This window comes from Balaenoptera musculus, chromosome 20 (assembly GCF_009873245.2).
Source record: "Balaenoptera musculus isolate JJ_BM4_2016_0621 chromosome 20, mBalMus1.pri.v3, whole genome shotgun sequence".
Lineage (NCBI taxonomy): Eukaryota > Metazoa > Chordata > Mammalia > Artiodactyla > Balaenopteridae > Balaenoptera > Balaenoptera musculus.
This window is the reverse complement of record NC_045804.1, coordinates 18,331,056-18,349,976: the sequence shown is the minus strand read 5'-3', so window position 1 is coordinate 18,349,976 and position 18,921 is coordinate 18,331,056. Positions and strand designations below refer to the sequence as shown.

The window sequence follows — 18,921 nt, the reverse complement described above, 5'->3', positions numbered from 1 at the left end:
GCTCCCCTCCCCAGATCCGGACCCTTCTTTGGGTCTGACTTCTTTCGTCCGGTTATGGAATTTCCGAGTCCTGCGCTGTCGCAGGCTCACTCCCATTGACTCGGCTCACTGCGACACCCGTAGTTATCACCGTCTCTGTGGCGCAATCGGTTAGCGCGTTCGGCTGTTAACCGAAAGGTTGGTGGTTCGAGCCCACCCAGGGACGCTGTCTGCTTTTTTTCCACCCTGAAAAGGAAAACGTGAAGGCATTATTTTCCTAACCGCTGTAAAGCCAAATTTTGTATTGAAATAGCAGGGACAACACTTTTTCTATAGCTAATCAGAGGGTCGTTGTGACTGAAAATTCGTTGTTGTTCCGTTAATGACGGGATAATGTCTCCAGCACTTCCCTCCTCCGCCTACCTCCCACCCCGCCCCCAAGCTGGATTGCAGGAAAGGCAATGACAGGTTTTTGTCTCACCATGCAATACGTTTAACGTTGCATTTTTCGTAGGATTAAGAATGAATTTGCAGTGGAGGTTGAACAGTTTTCCATTGTCTGCTTCAATCAATGTTACAATCTCGAAATATTACATTTGGAAAGGAATAAAGTAGTGCGAGAGACAAAGGCAGTGGCAAATTGAGGGATGAAGAGAAAGGTGAGAAAGGGAAAACACAGCTGTGATATACGGAGCGAGACAGAAAGAGGGGACACGACAGAGAAATAGGCGGGTGAGTGGAAGGAAGACCCGGAGAAAATGGAGAGAGGGAAAAGAGAAGCAATTAATATGAGAAGCATGAGAAAAAATAAATCAACAACAACAAAACAGGTTTTTTTCTAGAAATACAGAGACGTGGGGAAGAGGATGCGGAAATAGAAGCAGAATCTGACAAAGGGCATTGTTTTGGGGAGAGAGAAGGAGTAAAGAACACAGGTAAAGATAGTCATAATATCACTAGAGGAGCTGCCCTCTCCTACCATTGTCATCCTCTTCCAGGAGAGCTTATCCTCGCAGTATCCCTTGGTATATGTGCTGGAAATAATTACCTGGATTCCCGAGTTCCTGCCCTCTGGAAACTTCTAGTCTATGACACACACAGTGACTCTTCTGATGAAGAGTTTGTCAGCTAGGTGACCTCCTGAAATACTACAACTAACACAATGGAGGGGAAGCTATGGCATCTCACGTCCGCCAGAGCTGCCTCCCTGGGCTGGGAGTGGGAGCCTCCACTTTTAAGAGGGGCTAAGCTAAGGACTCTCTCAAGTAGTTCCCTTCCACTTTTGGTGTCTCCTCAAGACTGGGCTGAAAGGAAGCCTCTCTGAAAGCCTTCCCCAGTGCTCACCCACCCTTACCTCGAGTTTACAGGGGCGGGGGTGGGGGGTGGTAAGCGGCAAACGGAAGGATACACAGTGCCCATAGAAGCTAACGGGACAGGCTGTGTAACCCTCCGGCTTGCCCGCGCCGGCCTGTGAGCACCTTGTGGGGCAAAAGCCCGCCTCATCAGTTTTATATCCCCTGTGCTTAGTGTAGTCTTTGACAATGGCACAGGACAGGTACTTCTTTGTCGGGAAACCTGGGAACTTCAGAAGCGAGAAAGGTTTGGTCAGAGGTTCTCCTGATAAAGCCAGAAAGGCCAGGGATGTGGGGACTGGAAAATGATGGAAGTGATTAAAATGAAGCTTTAGTGGGTAGTGGGGTCTTCTGTCTTGTGGTTTTGCTCGTGATTGGCGCTTAATAACTGTCTGAGGAACAAATGAACGGATTCCCAGTGAGCACGGTCGTCCCCTTGGGCAGCACTCCAGGATTAAAGGGCCGCAGTGGGGACTCAGAGGGACGTCAGCCTTCTTCCCAGTAGCTGATATTCTCCCACCTTCATTCAAGACAGCCCCTGGGTGCCTCCTGTGGATCATGGGTGAGACCGAGACCTTCGCGAAACCCCTATAGGTTTCTCTTGCCCGGGATCTTCTAGCCCGAAAGGAGTGGCAGACCAGGAGTCCCTGCTGCACTCCCCTCCCCGCAGGGGACCATAGAGGATGCGCTAGCCTTCCCGGGCAGAGTCCAGGATGCCGGCAACACACTTGCCCTAGGGACAGTGGGCGTGTCCCCGCCAAGAGCCCCCTTTCCGTGAAGGGCGGAGAACTCCCGGTCTCCCCGCACAAGGAAGGAAGGGAGAGCAGGTGACCGAATCCTCCCCAGCCCTGCTCCCGCGGGTTCTCAGACCACCCTCTCTGGGCGGAAATCTCTCCAGCCCTTCCTCTTCCTCCCCGCCCCCACTCGGTGGGTGTGCGCCAAAGACTGAAGCTGGGGTCACTTGGCGGCCAGTGTCCGCAGGTCTTCTGGTCGCCAGCCAAAGGGTGAAAGCATTCAGCCCGGGGGCCTCAGCTTCGGGTCTGCCTGGGCTGCCAAAGAGGAGGGAAGGAGGAAGAGGAAGGCGGTCGGATGCTTGCTGAAGATTCGTTTCCCAATTTCCTAACTTGAGCCACCCACAGCCAGTGCGCTTAATGGCGCTTCTGGCCGGCTAATCGAGCTCTTTGGAGCGACTGACATAATGATCATCCCTAATAAATCCTGAATAACGAATACGCGAATCGATCGTCCTAATGAGGCGGGCCCACGGTAGTCTCCATAACGTAGTATCGATCGGCTTCCCCGGCGCCGGCCTCAGCTGCTGCTCCCAGCTTTTCCAAGATCCCTCCTAGTTTTCTCCTCCCGGCGGGAGCCACTGGGTACCGGAGCCCGGAGCGACGATCGGAATAGGCGGGCACCAGCCGCCTTTGCGCTCGCCGGACTCCTCCCGCCGCCTGGGCGAGCTAGGCGCACCAACCTTGCAGAGGTCGGGGCGCAATCGGCGCGCGGGCGAAAAATGCGGGAATAAGTGCCCGGCAGGAAAAAAGCGCGGGCCCACTTCCGAGCCCCGGCGCCTTGTTTTCGAGTGCACTCGGGCCTCTCGCGTTAGGCCAGGTTACTGTGTCCCGGGCCCGGAGTCTGAGCTGACGTCTTCAGCTTGCCTCCCGGCCCAGGTTGCGTTCCGATCTTGACCAAGCACACCGGAGGCGCCAGCCTCCACCACAGCAAACCGAGCCCTCGCCGCGAGACGTCCCTCCAGGCCTCTGCCTCCGTCCCCCCGGCGGTTGGCGCCCCCGAAGCGCCCGGGCCGGGTCTCGGGCGCAGCGTTTCAGAGCCGCCGATCGGGCCGCCGAGAGGGCAAGGGGAGTGGGGAGGAGACGCTCGCTCTCACCCATGCAGTTATTAATTTCAAGGGAGTGTCACTTAAGTGAATGAAAATAACCCGGACTCGTGGCCAGAAGCGTCGCGCGTCCCCCGCCTGAGCACATTGCCCTTTGGTCGAGGCCGAGGGCTGGAGGGCTGCAGAGCGAGCCACATTTCAGCCCAGTCCTCATCTCACCATTTTCCAGGCGCTCCAGCTAGGGGCGAGGATCGCAGGGTCAGGGGGTAGGGGGGGGCGCACACATATTTTGGGGGCAGGGGTTAGTTGAGGAAGGGTGAGGTCGTGGTCTAGTTTTGGGGGGGCCGGCACCCGGTTGGGGGCGCAGCCTTAGCCTCTCCCCCTCCTCCTCTTCCCCTCTCCGCAAACACCCTGAAGGAATTAGGTCACGTGGGTGAGTGGTGGGCGGGACCTACTCTTGTCTGGAGGAAAAAAGCCATTTTGTCTCCCCCCGCCTCCGAGCTCCGGTCCCTCCCCTCCCCCCTCCGTCCCCTCCCCTCCCCTCTCTCCCTCCCACCCCAAACCGCTTTCACAAACTCCTTTCTTACCGTAGGTTTCTCCCCTCTCGCCGCCCGAGCGAGCGACACGGCTGCGGCCCCCCTCCCCTCCCTTCCCTCCCTCCCTCCCATCCCCCCCTCCCCGAGACCCACCGGACCCCGAACCCAGGTAAGCGGACGCGGACTCCCCTCTCCCTCCTCCTCCTACCCCGTAACCATCTGGGGACTGGGACTGGGAGCCGGTACATCCTTCTTTACAAACCCCTGTGGGGGTAGGCTCCGAGCCGGGCCTTCTCGCGTCTCCGCCCCACCCCCGCCGGCCCCTGTCCTAGCTCGCCCCGTCCGCCTTTCTCCCTTTTTTCTCTCTCTTCCTTTTCCTTTTCCTCCCTTCCAAGATGGCCGAAGTGCATTCCCCTTTTAACGATTTGGCGTCTCCCTCGACCACCACCTCTTTGTGCCGCAGCCCCCCTAGACCCTGCTCCCGAGGTAGCGAGGGGGAGGGTCCGAGGCAGCCACAAGGGCTTTGGGGCTCCGCGCTGGGGCGGATCTCTGCCCCCCTAGCCCTCCCCACGAGCCAGAGCAGCTCCTGGACCTCTCCCACTACTCCTTTCGGTTTGGGGAGGGGTCGCTCTCGGTTTCTTCGTTGGGCACTGGGGCGTCGTGGACGCGCGAGGACTTGAGGCTGGGAGGAAGGGGACGAGCTTTTCGATTGCTGCGGGGCCGGGGGAGGGCGCTCTTCCCTGCCGGGACCGGTCCTCTCGGGCACCTCCCCCAGTCGGTCCCTTTCCCCCCGCCATCCCGGGACTGGGCGCCCCGCCCCCTCCCCGAACCACCTCGGCGGAGCCTCTTTCTCCGGAACACCCCTCCTTGGGCCCCGCCGAAAGTTTGGCTCTAGGGAAGGTAGGAGCGGCCACCCGGTAACTGGGGTCTCTGATCTTCTGACCCAGGTTCCTGAGGATGCCGGGGTGGAGGGGGTAGAATGGAGATGGGGAAGATTTATCGCGATATTTCCTATCGCCCGCAGATGCAGGAGGGGGCTGGCGGACTGGCCGCTCTTCCACTGGGGAGCCCGGCTGCCCCCTCCTTTCCTAGGTCCTCCTGCTTCTATTTCTCAGGGGATGGGACCCCTCGGCGAGCAGACACCCCTGCCCCTCCTGTCTCCACGGGGGGCCCAGGCATGCCTCTCTCCCTCCCCCACTGCCCCCGTCTGCCCAGAATTGCTCCGGATGGCTTGAGGTGGGGAAGGAGGAGGCCTGGGGATGGTGAATTTGCCTGTAAATATTGTGGAAGCGTTGCCCCGCGCTTCCCCCTGGTCTTTGTCTCTCAGAGAGCCCCCCCCCACCCGCCATGCCGCGCTGCCTCAGTCTCCAGGCCTCCCTGTCTCTGGGGGCGGGAGGGTGGTCTCCTGGTTGTCTCCCACTCCGTTCTTAAGCCTCCTTCTCTGGGCCTCTTGCAGTTTGCATCTGTTCCTGAAACTCTATAATTTCTCTTCCTCCCCCTCTCCACTCTGTTCCAAGGTGCCAGTACTTGGAGAAGGAGCATAAAGGCAGCTCTGTTATAGCTTTTTGGTGGGGAGGTTTTCCCCGGGGTTTCCTGGTTTGGAGTTGGGGGTTGAGGTCTTAGAGCTGTCTTTGGAATGAGGCAGGAAACAGGCCTGAGGTGAGACTTGGGACTTGGGATCCAGAGTGTAGCTGGGTGGGGTTCAAGTTGAAGTCTTTGTGGGGGGTGCTCTCTCCTGCTTCTGGTCTTCTCTGGGAGATCTTGGTTGATGGAGCTGTTGCCATGGGAATGGAGAGAGCCTGAACAGGAGGAGGTGACATCTTCATGCAGGTTGGATGCCCACCCCACTCCTCCAGCCTCTGGCCCCCAGAGCGAGGCTGGGAGCTGCACTGCCTTTGTTGCTGGAAGACTTATGTTATAATTTACCCTCGGTAGACCGGGGATGCACAGAAGGGTGGTGTGTGTTTGCAGCTCTGGTTTCAGGCAGGGATGTCAGACTGTGTGCTCCTGGGGTGGGTGGGGGCGGCTTGTACATCTGGCAAGCGTGGGCCTGGCTCTGGTCTGGCTCTATGTGTGTTGGGGTGTGTCTGTGTGTGTGTCTGGCCAAGTGTCTGGCCTTGTGTGTTGTGAATGTGAGAGAGAAATGGAGGGGGTGTGTCTGGCTGTGTGTGCATATGTGTGTGTATATCTGGCAGTGTGTATCTGTGTATATTTTGGATTTTTGTCTTTGTTTGATCTTAGGAAGCTGAGAGGTGGGAAAGGGAGGGAGGGTAGAGTGAGCCTGTCTTCAGGAGACTAGAGGACTTTTTTGATGCTGCTGGTGGGAGGTGCAGATCCTCCACCCAAGGTCAAGCATCAGGGAACATTGAGAGTTTGACAGTGTCCCAGACAGACCTCCACCCCCTACTCTCCCTACACACACACAAATACACAGGGTTGCACAGCTGAACCCGAACTCCTGAGACCCAGTACAGTCTGGCTCACTGAGCTTCCACAGAGCCTGCTTCCATATCTGTATCAGGAAAGTTGGGTGAGGCCATTAGCCTCTGCCCCCTCTCCTCTTTCTACTTCAAAGGGAGAATGTGTACTGTTGGTTATGTTTTGGCCCAGATGGCTCACTGAATGGTCTTCTGTGGAACCTGGAGTCCTTCTACCTTCCGCCTGCCTGGATGGAGTCAGGCCAGGCTTATTGGTTCCTTAGACGAGTAGGAAGCCCGGCCTGGGTGCCAGTGTGGAAAGAGCACTGGAACGGGAGTCAGGCTGCGTCTAGTCCTAGAACTGCCACTGAGTGACTGCATGACCTGAGACAAGTCACTTCTTTCTGAGTTTCTTCATCTGTAAAATGAAAGGGCTGGACAAGATGCTTTCTAATAAGATCCCTTCCACCTCTGCAATTCTAGATGTCTGGATGTGACCTTCAGTGCCTCTTCCCAAGACTTGGAGATTTTCTAGTAAGGGAGTTGGGTGAATTTCATGTGGAGGGAAAGCAGAGCAAAGAATTCTGTAGCTGGGCGTCTGAAGGAGCAGAAGGGAACCTCTGGGTTATCAGAGATTGGCTATTTCTGCAGGGGAAAAAGAAAAAAAACTGACGCTGAGAGAAGTCTAAATTACGGGGGAGCTTCCAGAAAAAGACTGGTAAGAATGGAGAGATCGGGGGTGATCTCTATAAGTAGGGGGCTTTGAGGATGGGGAAAGACACATGCCAGGCTTGGATGGCAAGGAGGAGTTGGGGTTGGTTGCTGGGTGCTGATCAAGCTCCTTTCCTGCCACTATAGCTGAAACCCGGGGCACCAGGGGCCAGGAGCAAGGGCTGTTCCACCATGATGCCCTTGCAAAAACAGTGGTTTGGGGACAGAAGATATTGAAGGACTTGGCCCCCGGTTGGGGGAGGTATTGTGGGTGGGAGACGGTGCTCAGGTCCACTGTGGGGATGTGGTCAGTACTGACCTGTGAAAGCCCCAGAGCTCCACAGGGCCACTTCCAAATGGCCCTTGGTCTCCCTTTTTCTGCTTCTTGGGACTTGTCTCTCCCTCTCCTTCACCCTCAGGCTCTTCCCTAAGGTGATGGGAGCTGGAGGTCCAGCCAGTTGCAGCTGGGGAGGAGCTGGGTATGAGATGTGGGGCCTGGGAGCTCATGGGGGGAGAGAGATGGTGAGTGGGTGAGGGAACAGAGCTCCTGTTTACAGTTGTTCTTGGCACCTGCTGGCAGGGCCCTGCAGGTAACCATGGCAATCAGGTGAGGAACCAATCAGTGCTTCTCCCCACCCCCAGCCCCAGAGGTCTGAGGCCCCTGGGGATGGGGGGGGGGGGGGGAGCAGGGAGTGTGGCAAGGGGGCTCATTTCTTAAAGGGAGAAGGAGGAACATTTCATCCAGTAAGCACCACAGCTCTTGCCTTCACCCGTGCATCCAGAACAGAGCTTGAGGGGTAGTCTTGGTCTGAGTGCTTGCAGAAGTGAGAGGGTGAGGGTCAAAGCCATTTGCTTAGGAGCTCTTGCATGTTGAGGCCACAGTTGGCCTGGAGGGAACTGCATGGGAGTTCTTAAAAGCAAGTGTCTGTTTTGAAAACACAGTGAGTATGTGAATGAGGTGGCTAAGGCAGTGTGAAGCGCCCACGTGTTTGTGTGTGTGTGTGTGTAAGTGTGTGTGAGAGACAGAGAAAAGAAGACATGAGATTTGCCAATAGCAACCAGGACCCTCATATATTATCAGACCCCAAAATGTTTTGTTGCTGGCTGTGCACACACACACTTAGATTCGTTTGGACAAGACACACACATGGGGCAAGTAGTCACATGAAGTACCTTTGGAGGTCCAGCAGCCTGTACACATCCGATGGACATTACACACGCTCAGCGAGTCAGCCACTTGGAGTTTGTTCCCTCCTCTGGATGGTTGTAATAATATTTGGGCATCTTGCCAGGGGTTACTATGGGAACGACCAAACAGTGTAGTAACCAGCAAGGCTTCTACATAATTATGAAGAGGGGACCCATGCAGGGAGAGCTGGCTGAGGGGAGGCGGGAACCCCTTTCCTTCCTCGGGCCATGTCTGCAGGTCTTGGCCGCTGCGTCTCCACTGGGTCTGGGCTTTCTTTTTCCTCTCTGTCTGCTCTGCAACTTGGTGTCTCTCTCACATGTGGCCTTTGTGTCTCTCCATCTCTTTCGGTCTCTGGCCAGCCTCTGTCGGCTGTTTGGGTCCTGGCCAAACTCATTCTGGGGTCTCTATAGAAACCGCTGTTTCCCAGCTGTGAATTTTGGGTCCTAGAAAACCCAATGTGTTGGCTTTAGAAATCTTTCTGGAAAGGAGAGAAGGATGTATGTTGTAAAAGAGCTGTCGGGACTTGGCCGCCCTCCCAAGCCCTGCCCCTTGGGCTTCTACTCTGGGAAAGAGGAGGGAGGTGCCATCGCTTCTGGGTGCAGGTTGGATTTCTATACCAAGAAGTAAGCACGTCAGCCAGTCTAGACCTGGGCTTTGCCTTTCCTCCCCGGACCCTGCCAGGGCCTGGCTGGGCACTCGGTGGGCTGTGGGGAGAACTTTCTGCATAGCTTTGGCAGGCATCTCTGAGAGCCTGTGGTCTGTCACTGGGCAGCTTGTGGCCAGGTTGCAGACAGGATACGGTGGGTGGGTAGCAGTGCCCACGTGGGGAGATTCCTGCGTGTGCCTGGGAGGGGCAACGTGCAGCAGGCTCTTTGTCGGGACACATGGCGGCCTTCCTGTGGAAGGGGCAGTAGCAGTCTTTTTGCCCAGACTTTGCAGTTAACCTGCAGAGTCCAGGGCTGGGCCAGGGGGCGGGCTGGAGCTGTGTGTTCCCAACTTTGGGCACATAAGGACCATCCTTAGTATTTCCTGCTTGAGCACCAGGCCTACAACCTGCATGGTCAGCATATGGTGCATTTCCAGGGAGCTGCTCCGGGGCTGGGGCTGGACGCAGCAGTGCAAGGACAAGTTATGGGGTGCCCCCTTCAGCCTTAGGGCGGTCGTGCCCCCAGTGTTTCCAGGGAACGCTTCCTGGAGAAGGAGTAAGGAGTGATGGGATGGAAGGAGGGTAGGATGGAGTAGAAAGACCCAGTCAGGAGTCTAAGTTTCCTCATAGTTCCTAGTGAGTTCACTTGAGTGAATATGGATTGGGATCAGGGAGAATTTTGTGTGTGTGTGTGTGTGTGTGTGTGTGTGTGTGTGTGTGTGTGTGTGTGTGTGATTTATTTATTTATTTATTTATGTATGTATTTATTTTTGGCTGTGTTGGGTCTTCGTTGCTGCACGTGGGCTTTCTCTAGTTGTGGTGAGCTAGGGCTACTCTTCGTTGTGGTGTGCGGGCCTCTCATTGCGGTGGCTTCTCTTGTTGTGGAGCACGGGCTCTAGGCGTGCGGGCTCAGTAGTTGTGGCACACGGGCTTAGTTGCTCCGCGGCATGTGGGATCTTCCAGGACCAGGGCTCGAACCTGTGTCTCCTGCATTAGGCAGGCGGATTCTTAACCACTGCACCACCAGGGAAGCCCAGGGAGAATTTTTAAATCTCTGTTCTCTTCCATTTTCCTGCCTCCCCACATCCTCTGGAGAGTTGAGTAGTACTTCCTGTGGTCTAACCTCAGTCTTTCTGCTGTCCTGAGATAGAACCTGACCTTGTTGCTCAAGGTCATGAAATCTCCAGAGCCCCTGGCACCCAGGGAACACTCACAGGGAGTCAGAAAGAACCATCCCCACACGTGCACCCTGTCCGGCCTTAAAGGGAAAGGAAGGGCCTTGGGCCCAGGAGCGATGTCGCTTGTGGGGCAGGTGGAGTAGAGTGTGGGAGGGGCCCTTGGCTCTGTGGGTTCCTGATTCCATGTTTATTTCCCAGGGTGACGCTCCCCAGTCCCCTGCCCCCCACCCCGGCATCATGCATCGGACCACACGGATTAAAATCACTGAGCTGAACCCTCACCTCATGTGTGCCCTCTGCGGGGGGTACTTCATCGACGCCACTACCATCGTGGAGTGCTTGCATTCCTGTGAGTTGGGTCGAGGGGCTGCTCCTCGGGTGGGTGGCCTCTGCCCTGAAGAACAAACATGTCCATGTGTCTGGTGAGGGTCCCAGGTCCCTGAGAGGCTGCCTGGGAGGGGATACTGGAGGGTTCAGCTCAGAAGTTCATTTGGGGAACTTTTACCTGAAATCTCAGTTCTCTCCTTGAATCTCTGTGGCTGAAATTGCACTCCCTGAAGATGCAGGTGCCCTGGTGTGCACCACGGGCTTGTGGCTGGGGGTCAAGGACCCTGGGAGGTGTCTTAATAGGTTGGCTATTGTTTTGTACTCCGTCCGGGGGGCTTGGGACTTGGGGCTCACCTTCTGCATGGTACATGACACTGGCTCCACACAAACACACACACACACACACAATCTATCCTCCCCCAAGGATGGATGATAAGGGGCAGTTGCCATCTGTGCAAGACAGGACTGTGTTGGGTCTTTGAACTGGCCTGAGCTGCGGGAACAAGGTGGAGAAGAGGGGATACCTGAACCCGAGCAGGGGGCATGGGGGTTGGTCCTGGGTGATGAAGGGGACTCTGACTCTTCCTCTTCCCTCCACACCACCCCCACCCCCCCAAGTCTGCAAAACCTGCATTGTGCGCTACCTGGAGACCAACAAGTACTGCCCCATGTGCGACGTACAGGTGCACAAAACCCGGCCGCTGCTGAGCATCAGGTGGGCCCAGCACCTCCTCCTGTCCCCGCCCATCCTCTGGGGCAGCTGCCCTCTGTCCCCCAGCCCTCCTTGCTTCCTGAAGCCAGGGTGGCAGGTGGAGGAGAAGCACCAGGCATGGACCGAATCCCCTTCCTTCCCTCAGGGATGTATCCAGCTGAGAAATTCTAGAGAGGTAGAGACAAGACCTCTAGGGACCCCCATGCCTGGGCCCTGGATCTCGGGAAGGGAGGTGGGAAGAGGGGGCCCCAGGCTGGAGAGTCAGGGTGAGGTGCTTGCCGACAGGCCCCCGTGTGCTTTTTTCCAGATCTGACAAAACCCTTCAAGACATCGTCTACAAATTGGTCCCTGGGCTTTTTAAAGGTACCTACACCCTTCGTCCTCCCGCCCCCTCCCCCCCCCCACTGCCCAGGCTGTTGCTCCCCGCCTCAGCCTGCTCCCTCTCTTCTAGATGAGATGAAACGGAGGCGGGATTTCTATGCAGCCTACCCCCTGACAGAAGGTGAGTGTGTCCGCGTGTGTGCGCGGCGCTGCCCCAGGTGTAAGGGCCAGAGGCATGGAGGGCCGGTGGGCACCACACACGGCCTCCCCAGCCCAGGCGTGGCTGGGCTCACCGCACTGAGCTCTGAGATCCCTGGGTCCTTGGTGGGGCTCCTGTCCCCCCACCAGGCCAACGCCTCAGAGCTCTCTCCTTCTGCAGTTCCCAACGGCTCCAACGAGGACCGTGGCGAGGTCCTGGAGCAGGAGAAGGGGGCTCTGAGCGACGACGAGATTGTCAGCCTCTCCATCGAGTTCTACGAAGGCGTCAGGCAAGTCTGGCCCATGCCTGGTCCTTTCGGGGTCCTAGGCCGGGTCCCTTCTCCCATGCCGTCCCCATTCCCCTGGGGGGAAAGGGTGCTTCCGGGAGGGCCTTCCGGATGTGTGCAGTTAGATCCTGCCTGCTCCAGGGTCTCCCTTGCTTCATTCCTTCTCCTTCTGCAGGGACCGGGAAGAGAAGAAGGGCCCCCTGGAAAATGGGGATGGTGACAAGGAGAAAGTGAGTGCTGGGGCCTGCCCAGGAGCGGGGTGTGGGCTGGGAGAGAGTGCCGGGGTGGACCCCAGCCCTTGGGTGCCTCTCCCGCAGCAGACAGGGGTGCGCTTCCTGCGATGCCCAGCAGCCATGACTGTCATGCATCTCGCCAAGTTTCTCCGCAACAAGATGGATGTGCCCAGCAAGTACAAGGTGAGTCCCTGGGCCCTTTTGAAAAACGTGTCCGTGTGTGGATGCATCTGACAATCTGTGCATCTCAGCCATTGTTCAGGGCTGGCTGGGCGTCACCAAGGGCCTGCACGGTTGTGTAATTGAGCCCATGTAGAAGGGTAATTGAAAACTAGATTGGGGTGGGGCAGTCTGCGTCTGCTGAAGCCAGTGTGCAGAGGTGCATGAGACCAAGATGGGGTGTGTGTGTGTGTGTGTGTGTGTGTACATGCTTGCACGTTTAGAACTATGGCAGAGGTGTGTGTGTAAAAATGCAGGGCCTTATCTGGTGCCAGCTGGCTGTGGGAATGCTAGTCTGAAATTGCCAAGGAGCTTTAGGACATTGCTTCTCAAATTTGAATATGTGTATGATCCCCTAGAGATCTTGTTAAAATGCAGATGCAGGTTCCTTTTTTTTTTTTTTTGGGCCGTGCCTAGAGGCATGCAGGAATCTTAGTTCCCTGACCAGGGATCGAAGACACACCCCCTGGCACCCCCTGGCACCCCCTGCAGTGGAAGCGTGGAGTCCTGACCACTGGACCGCCAGGGAAGTCCCAAAATGCAGATTCTGATTGAGTAGATTTTGCATTGCTGGCAGGCTCCCAGGTGCTTCCGGTGCTGCTGGTCTATGGACTATTGAGGCTCTAGGACAGTGGATCCCAAACTTTGCCACACGTCAGAATTACGTGAGGGGTTGCCTGTTGAGGTTAAAACTCAATTCATGTCATACCAGTTAAAACAATCTCTGGGAGTGAGATCCAAGCATTGGTGTGATTCCACTGTGCAGCCTGGGTGAGAGTCATTGCTCCACAAGTTCCTTCTCACCTGGGCCTTTTCTTTGCCTGTTAGCTCCTCTGGAGAACATGCCAGAGATAGAAGGGGACCCAGACCGCCGTGTGGATTGCTGGGGCTGGGGCTGTTGATGATGTGGGTATCTTCTTTGGATCCCTTCCCACCTGCTGGTCAGGAGTTATGTTGGAACAACTCTGATAGGGAAGTCGAATCCATCATGAAACCCCAGAGTAACGAGGGACCGCCTGCTTGGAGCCTCTTTGCCGAACAGCTGGGGGCTTGAGCTGTCCTCCCTTCCCTCCTCCAGGTTGAGGTTCTCTATGAGGACGAGCCGCTGAAGGAATACTATACCCTCATGGACATCGCCTACATCTACCCCTGGCGGCGGGTGAGTGGGTGGGGTGGTGCCAGAAAGGGGACAGGGCCGAAAGGGGACACTGGGCCATCACGTGGGCCACCCTGCTGTAATCACAGACAGCTTATCCCTCGTCTCATGAGCCGGACATGTCCAGGGTGGCCTGCCCCACACCAGGTCCGCCTCCGGACGCTCTCTCACTGATGACTTTCCGCACTCAGAAGGAGAAAAGCATCCTTGGGCAGATCACGTGCCCCAGTTCGGGCGTGGAGGAGCAAACTTCGCCTTCTGCTCTTCGGCCTCCCTCTCTCCTCTTTCTGTCTCGGGTCTTACGTGCGCTCCCTTCCTCTCTGGGTCTCTGTGTGCCCCCGTCTCTCCGGCCTTGCTTGGTCAGTCCCACGTTGCGTGTCTCCTCCTCTCTACCCAGTCTTTCTCCTCTCCAAAGCCTGGACCTTCCCTTCTCCCTGTTTGGGTGCCGTGGGGTGAAGGTGGGTGGCTGCCCCGTGAGCCTCTTTCTCCTGACGCCCTCCCCTCCCCTCTCCCTGCAGAATGGCCCTCTCCCCCTCAAGTATCGCGTCCAGCCAGCCTGCAAGCGGCTCACCTTGCCCACAGCGCCCACCCCCTCCGAGGGCACCAATACCAGCGGGGCGTCTGAGTGTGAGTCAGTCAGCGACAAGGCTCCCAGCCCTGCCACCCTGCCGGCCACCTCCTCCTCCCTGCCCAGCCCAGCCACCCCCTCCCATGGCTCTCCCAGCTCCCATGGCCCCTCGGCCCCCCACCCGACCTCCCCCACTCCCCCCGCGACAGCCGGTGGGGCCACCACAGCTGCCAACGGGGGCACCTCGAACTGCCTGCAGACACCGCCTTCCACCAGCAGGGGGCGCAAGATGACTGTCAACGGAGCTCCCGTGCCCCCCTTAACTTGAGGAAAGGGACCCTCTCCCTCCTTTTCCAGCAATGCCTCTCCACCCCTCCACTTTTTCTGGGCCCCCTTTTCCACCTCTTCTACTTTCCCCAGCTCCCCCCACCTTAGGGGTCGGGGATGGGTTTTATAAATAAATCTATATATATATGTACATAGGAGAAACCAAATATACATACTTATTTTCTATGGACCAACCAGATTAATTTAAATGCCACAGGAAACAAACTTGATGTGTGTGTGTATGTGTGGGGGATGGGGTGCTCGTTTTTAGGCGGTCTTGTGTAATTTGCTCTGCTCTTTTTGGGGGTGCCTAGAGGTGGATTGGTGGGGCCACTTGAGGCTCGGTGAAGCCCTGCCCCATCCTCCTTCTGTTTCCCAAGGCATATGCGGTGCTGGAGGGGCCCCCACCAACCCCCAAAGCTTTAGGCACGACTCGAGCTGGCTGTGTATGAGGTCCGCCCTGTTTCTCTCCCCATCTTGGCCGCTGTCCTGCCCTGACCCTGACCAGTACCCTCCCCCCCACCATTGTTGAATGTCCAGAGAATTGCTAAGACAGTGCCTTTTACAAATGCAGCCTATCCCCTGGTTCTGAGGAGCAAGTGGGCAGTGGAGAGGGCATCTCCCTTACCTCCGCCTCTTGCAGTAGAGACTTTGTGTAATAGATAGTTCTGCCTTTTTTTTTCCCCTGTGTGTGTGGCCTTTGCATCATTTATCTCGTGGAAAAGAAGACTGAGGCCACAGAAGGCCTCAGCCCTTGAACTTCCACTGTGGTGTCAGCATTGTGAACCGCTTCACCTCCTTCTTCCACGCCCCCCACCCAGGAGCCCGCACTAGCAAGGCGGATGGGGAAGTCTCACTTGGGGGCCTGTAGTGGAGAGGTGGAAGGGGGGGTTGACCTCAGATAAGCACAGACCCCAGATTTTGCCAAAGGCAAACAGTCCTCCAGTGCCCTCCCCACCCACAGCTGAGGCCAAGTCAGGAAAGAGCAACAGGCATCTAAAAGCACAAGAAGACAGAACCTGTGAGATCTGACCTCAGCTCCATCCCAAGAAGTCAAGTGGTCTGCCCCCCTGAGGGGCAGACCCCAACAGACCCCTGCCCACCAGTTTTTCCTCCAATGTACATACGTCAGATCGGGATGAGGGGAGGAGGCAAGACTATCACAACCTATGTGTTTGGGGTCAGGTGTCCCCCAGTGGGTTTGTCTGTGTTCGCACCTCGTCCTGTGTCTGAGGTGCTGTGGCTGTATCCTCCTCCTGGGACATCTGTATCTCCTGGCTTTGTAATAAATGCTGCATACTCTCCAGAGCCTGTAGTTCTTTGGGATAGAGGGGACAGGGAAAGGGTGGGTGGGTGCCCTGGCCTCCTCCTCTTGTCTCTGGGCTCAGCCTGCCTATATGGAATGAACCTGAACTGCCCCCTCCCTGTGGCCAGTCAGGTGTCCCCAGCCCATGTTAAGATCCTGAAGAGGGACCGACCGGTCATGTCCCTCACACCAGTGACCACAAGAACGCTGCTCTGGGCCGGCACGCCTATTTAATGCCATCTTTGCCAGCAGGCATTGGGGCAGGGGCCAGTTCCAGCTGCCCCAGGTTGGAGACCTCGGGTTACGGGAGCAAGTCCTTCACAAGCCAGCTACGGGTACTGGGGTCCCTGGGGTGATCCCTTCTTGGGCCGGTCAGCAGCCGCCCCCTCAGAGTGGGGAGCCCACTTCTGCCTTCTGCACCCGCTCACTCCTGTGGGTGCCATCGCAGTATGGGGGCTTCTGGGTGGCCTTGCAGGTACAGAGCGCCACCACACGGGTCTCCTTGGCCTTGAACTTGAGTGGGGATAGGCCAGTGCGTTTGAAGAAGTGGGAGCCATCACAGAAGGGCTGGTGAGGGAAAGAAAGAAAGTTAGAGACCCAACCCCACCTGCCGAGGCGGGGCAGGGCTGGGAGGAGCAGCACACAGGGGTCAGGGCCCAGACTCCTAAGTGATGCTGCCTGGGTTCACTACCACACCTTTCTCATCTGTAATGTGACAGTAAAAAGAGTAGCGTCATCCCAAGAAAATAAAATACATAATGGTTATGCACTTTGCCAGTAGAAAGTGTTCAGTAAGTATGAATCTTTACAGGAGTAGTTTCTGGAGTCCCCAGAGGACCAGGACACAAGAACAGAATTTTCAAGGCGAAACGGGCCCTTAGGTATCAGCAATGTTTACGCTGATAGGTGTTTTGTTTTTTTTTTAATGGCTCTGAGTCTCCATTGGTTCATGAAATTCATTTCCTTCTCCATATTCTTGGGGTAAAAACTTCTCTGGGTGGGCTTTAAGACTGGGGTATCAATTTTGTTTGGCTCCAGGAAATAACTGGGAAGGGGGGAAGGGGACGTCCCACAGCAAACTGGCTGCCTGGTGTGAGCATCTATGCCCTTCCATCCTGGAAGGTGTTCCTGGGGGCCCAGAGAGGTGGTTAGCTAGTTAGTTAGTGGCAGAGCTGGACCCAAGGCCTCTTGGCCTTGGAGTCAGGGTGGGATAGGAGAATGGATGAGAGACGTGTGCAGATAAAAATCAGCAACCTGTCCCAGAGGGCAAGAGGCAGAGAGGCAGAGAGGGCCCTCCTGTGCTAGGCCTCACCAGTGGGCTGCACAGCGCCACCCTCATGAGGACCTGCTCAAAGTCCACAGCAAATCAGTGGCAAAGCGGGACTCGGGGCCCTGGGCTGCTGACACCACACCATGGAACACACGCTCGGAGGAACACAGTTCAGAGCCAGCTCAAGAAAGAAAGGGACCCCGGAGGCTAAGAATATGGGGCAGGTTCCTGCTGGATGAAAGGCTCCTGGGTCAGAAGAGAGAAGGAGTTGGGAGCAGGCAGCCAGGCTGACAAGACAGCAAGAAGCCAGGAAAGTCACAGAAACTGAGAAAGGGAGGGTTTTCAGGAGCAGATGCCAGGAAGGGGCACACGGGGCCAGAGAGGCTGTGCAAAGTCTTCCCAGTGTTGGGGTCCGAGGCCTGGGAACCTCTGACCCAGATGCTTCCTAGGAGGAGGAAGGAGAGAGGGGAGAGAGAGGCGGGCAAGCTGCTCAGGGCAGAGCCCAGAGACTCTGAGAAGGAGGGAGCACCGGGAGAGGAGGACAGAACCCTGGCTCCACCCGACTGGCCCCGGACTGGGTTTGTGTCTCTCTGGCTTCATCTTGAAGGGGGGATGCAGAGAACGGTGGGCTCAGGGCTGTGGGTGGCGCTGGCCTGCGAGTATCCCTCCGCCCCAGTCTCCCTTGTTGTCCCTCAGGTATGTGTGGGAAAAAGAGGAACGTCTCGGGTGGGAGTTCCTGGGCAACAGGTAGCGTCCCCAACCACAGGTGTCATGTATCAACGGGAAGGGGGACACAGGTCTCTCACCTGCTTCTTGCTGTGGCCACACACACACCACCTGTAGGTTTTCCCAGCCACCAGCTCCACCCTGATGGGTGTTTTTAGGGCCACCACGGACTTGGCTGGGGTTTGGGGGAACCATCGGGCCTGTGGCAGAGAAGATGAGGGAGTGAGGGTCAGCTCACGCCCTGGAAGCACTTTCTTGCCTGTGGCCTTGTCCAATTTCCCAAGAGCCTTGGCTGGTGACAGGCTTCCTCTGCAGGAGGCTGATCTGATGCCACCCTGCAAGGACACTCCCCCCCAGGACACCATAAGGCCCCTGAGCTCCAGATAGAGAAGAGATTTCAAGGCCATGCAAGCACATAGGTTTCGGGGTCCAGGCCTTCCTTTCAAACCCTGGCTCTCACCTGGGTGCAAGGGAGGGGAGGCCCAGGATCCTGCCAGCCTAGGCGGGGCTAACTGCACCTAGGGCTGGGTTTATCAGGCGCCGCTGTTCTCAGGGCAGAAGCCTGCTGCCTGCCCTGTGCCCTCTGGTCACTCTATCTCCCCTGAGCCATCGGGAAGGTAGCTATAGACAAGGCAGTCGCAGGCTGAAATCTACAACGCAGGGCTGACCCATTCTGGTTCCCTCCTCTGGTCTCTACCTTTGGGGTCTCTGGACCTGGGGGACTAGGGCAGAGAGAAGTGGAAACGGGGCACTGGGGGGTAGTACTTACCAGCCAGGAGGTGATGTCCCGTCTCTGGTTCAGCTTCTGCAAGGCAAGCAGGCATCGCAAGACGGTGGTTTGGAAACAGAAAAATAAAGTCAATGGAAAGCGGAAGACTTCCAGAGGGAAGTCATGTGGGAGGGAAGAGACGACAGGGCTTAGTAAGCGCGTGGGAGAAATACGAGGGTAAGAATAAGGGGTCCCAAGAGAGGAACGGGAGTTGCTGGGGGAGGTGCTGGCACCCAGCGGGCGCTCAGGGAGGGCTGCAAAGGACCAGGCGACGTAGGGGCTTGAGGGACGCTCAGCCGAGAGGCGGGCGGGGCGGGCTCGGGAGGGGAGTGGGGGGGCCGGCCGGCGGGGCCGCGGCTGCTCACCAGGGCCGCCGGCCTCAGGAGCGCCCCCGCGCCGCCCATGCCGGCCCCGCTGCCGCCACCGCGCCGGCTCCGCCTCGCGCCCCGGTCACCTTCCCGCTTCCCCGCCTCCCGCCGGCCCGGCCCCGCCTCGGCCCGGAAGACGCTGCGGGGTTCGCGCGGTGCGGGCCGTGGGCCTGCGCAAGCCGACCAGCCCCAGCCGCCGGAAGTCGGGCCGAGGAGCCGACCCCGCAGCCGCCTAGGGGGCCCCGGGGTGTGGAGGGCTCTCCGGCGCCACCTTTGGTTCCCGCGTGTC

General features: G+C 57.3%; 2 protein-coding genes and 1 non-coding gene across 4 annotated transcripts; 2 read left to right on the top strand and 1 right to left on the bottom strand.

The window, feature by feature from the left end:
* Positions 1-131: 131 nt before the first annotated feature.
* Positions 132-205, top strand: TRNAN-GUU. Its single transcript has one exon. It is a non-coding gene; the product is annotated as a tRNA-Asn (tRNA).
* Positions 206-3,613: 3,408 nt separating this feature from the next.
* On the top strand, positions 3,614-15,498 carry PCGF2 (polycomb group ring finger 2). Of its 2 annotated transcripts, XM_036838005.1 has the most exons (10): positions 3,614-3,873; positions 10,044-10,194; positions 10,791-10,887; positions 11,192-11,247; positions 11,336-11,386; positions 11,585-11,693; positions 11,866-11,920; positions 12,008-12,106; positions 13,221-13,301; positions 13,817-15,498. In XM_036838005.1, exons 2-10 carry the CDS (start codon positions 10,083-10,085, stop codon positions 14,192-14,194), a joined length of 1,038 nt encoding a protein of 345 aa, XP_036693900.1. In that variant the 5' UTR covers positions 3,614-3,873; positions 10,044-10,082; the 3' UTR covers positions 14,195-15,498. The 2 variants fall into 2 exon arrangements, with proteins under 2 accessions (XP_036693900.1, XP_036693899.1); XM_036838004.1 differs by lacking the exon at positions 3,614-3,873 and having other exon boundaries at positions 12,011-12,106; positions 13,817-15,497.
* Positions 15,499-15,717: 219 nt separating this feature from the next.
* CISD3 (CDGSH iron sulfur domain 3) lies at positions 15,718-18,862 on the bottom strand. Its single transcript, XM_036836289.1, has 4 exons — positions 18,630-18,862; positions 18,265-18,300; positions 17,576-17,695; positions 15,718-16,066 (listed from the first exon to the last, which is right to left on the bottom strand). The coding sequence occupies exons 1-4, from the start codon at positions 18,666-18,668 to the stop codon at positions 15,887-15,889; spliced, it is 375 nt and encodes a 124-aa protein (XP_036692184.1). The 5' UTR covers positions 18,669-18,862; the 3' UTR covers positions 15,718-15,886.
* Positions 18,863-18,921: the final 59 nt, after the last annotated feature.

Excerpts from the sequence above, each read along its gene's own strand:
- PCGF2 (XM_036838005.1), top strand. The coding sequence starts at position 10,083 with ATGCATCGGACCACACGGATTAAAATCACTGAGCTGAACCCTCACCTC. Across the intron at positions 10,195-10,790 it reads CGTGGAGTGCTTGCATTCCT|TCTGCAAAACCTGCATTGTG; the intron begins GTGAGTTGGGTC and ends CACCCCCCCAAG. Across the intron at positions 11,694-11,865 it reads GAGTTCTACGAAGGCGTCAG|GGACCGGGAAGAGAAGAAGG; the intron begins GCAAGTCTGGCC and ends CTCCTTCTGCAG.
- CISD3 (XM_036836289.1), bottom strand. The coding sequence starts at position 18,668 with ATGGGCGGCGCGGGGGCGCTCCTGAGGCCGGCGGCCCTG. Across the intron at positions 18,301-18,629 it reads TCCTGAGGCCGGCGGCCCTG|AAGCTGAACCAGAGACGGGA; the intron begins GTGAGCAGCCGC and ends CTTGCCTTGCAG. Across the intron at positions 16,067-17,575 it reads GTGGCCACAGCAAGAAGCAG|CCCTTCTGTGATGGCTCCCA; the intron begins GTGAGAGACCTG and ends TTCCCTCACCAG.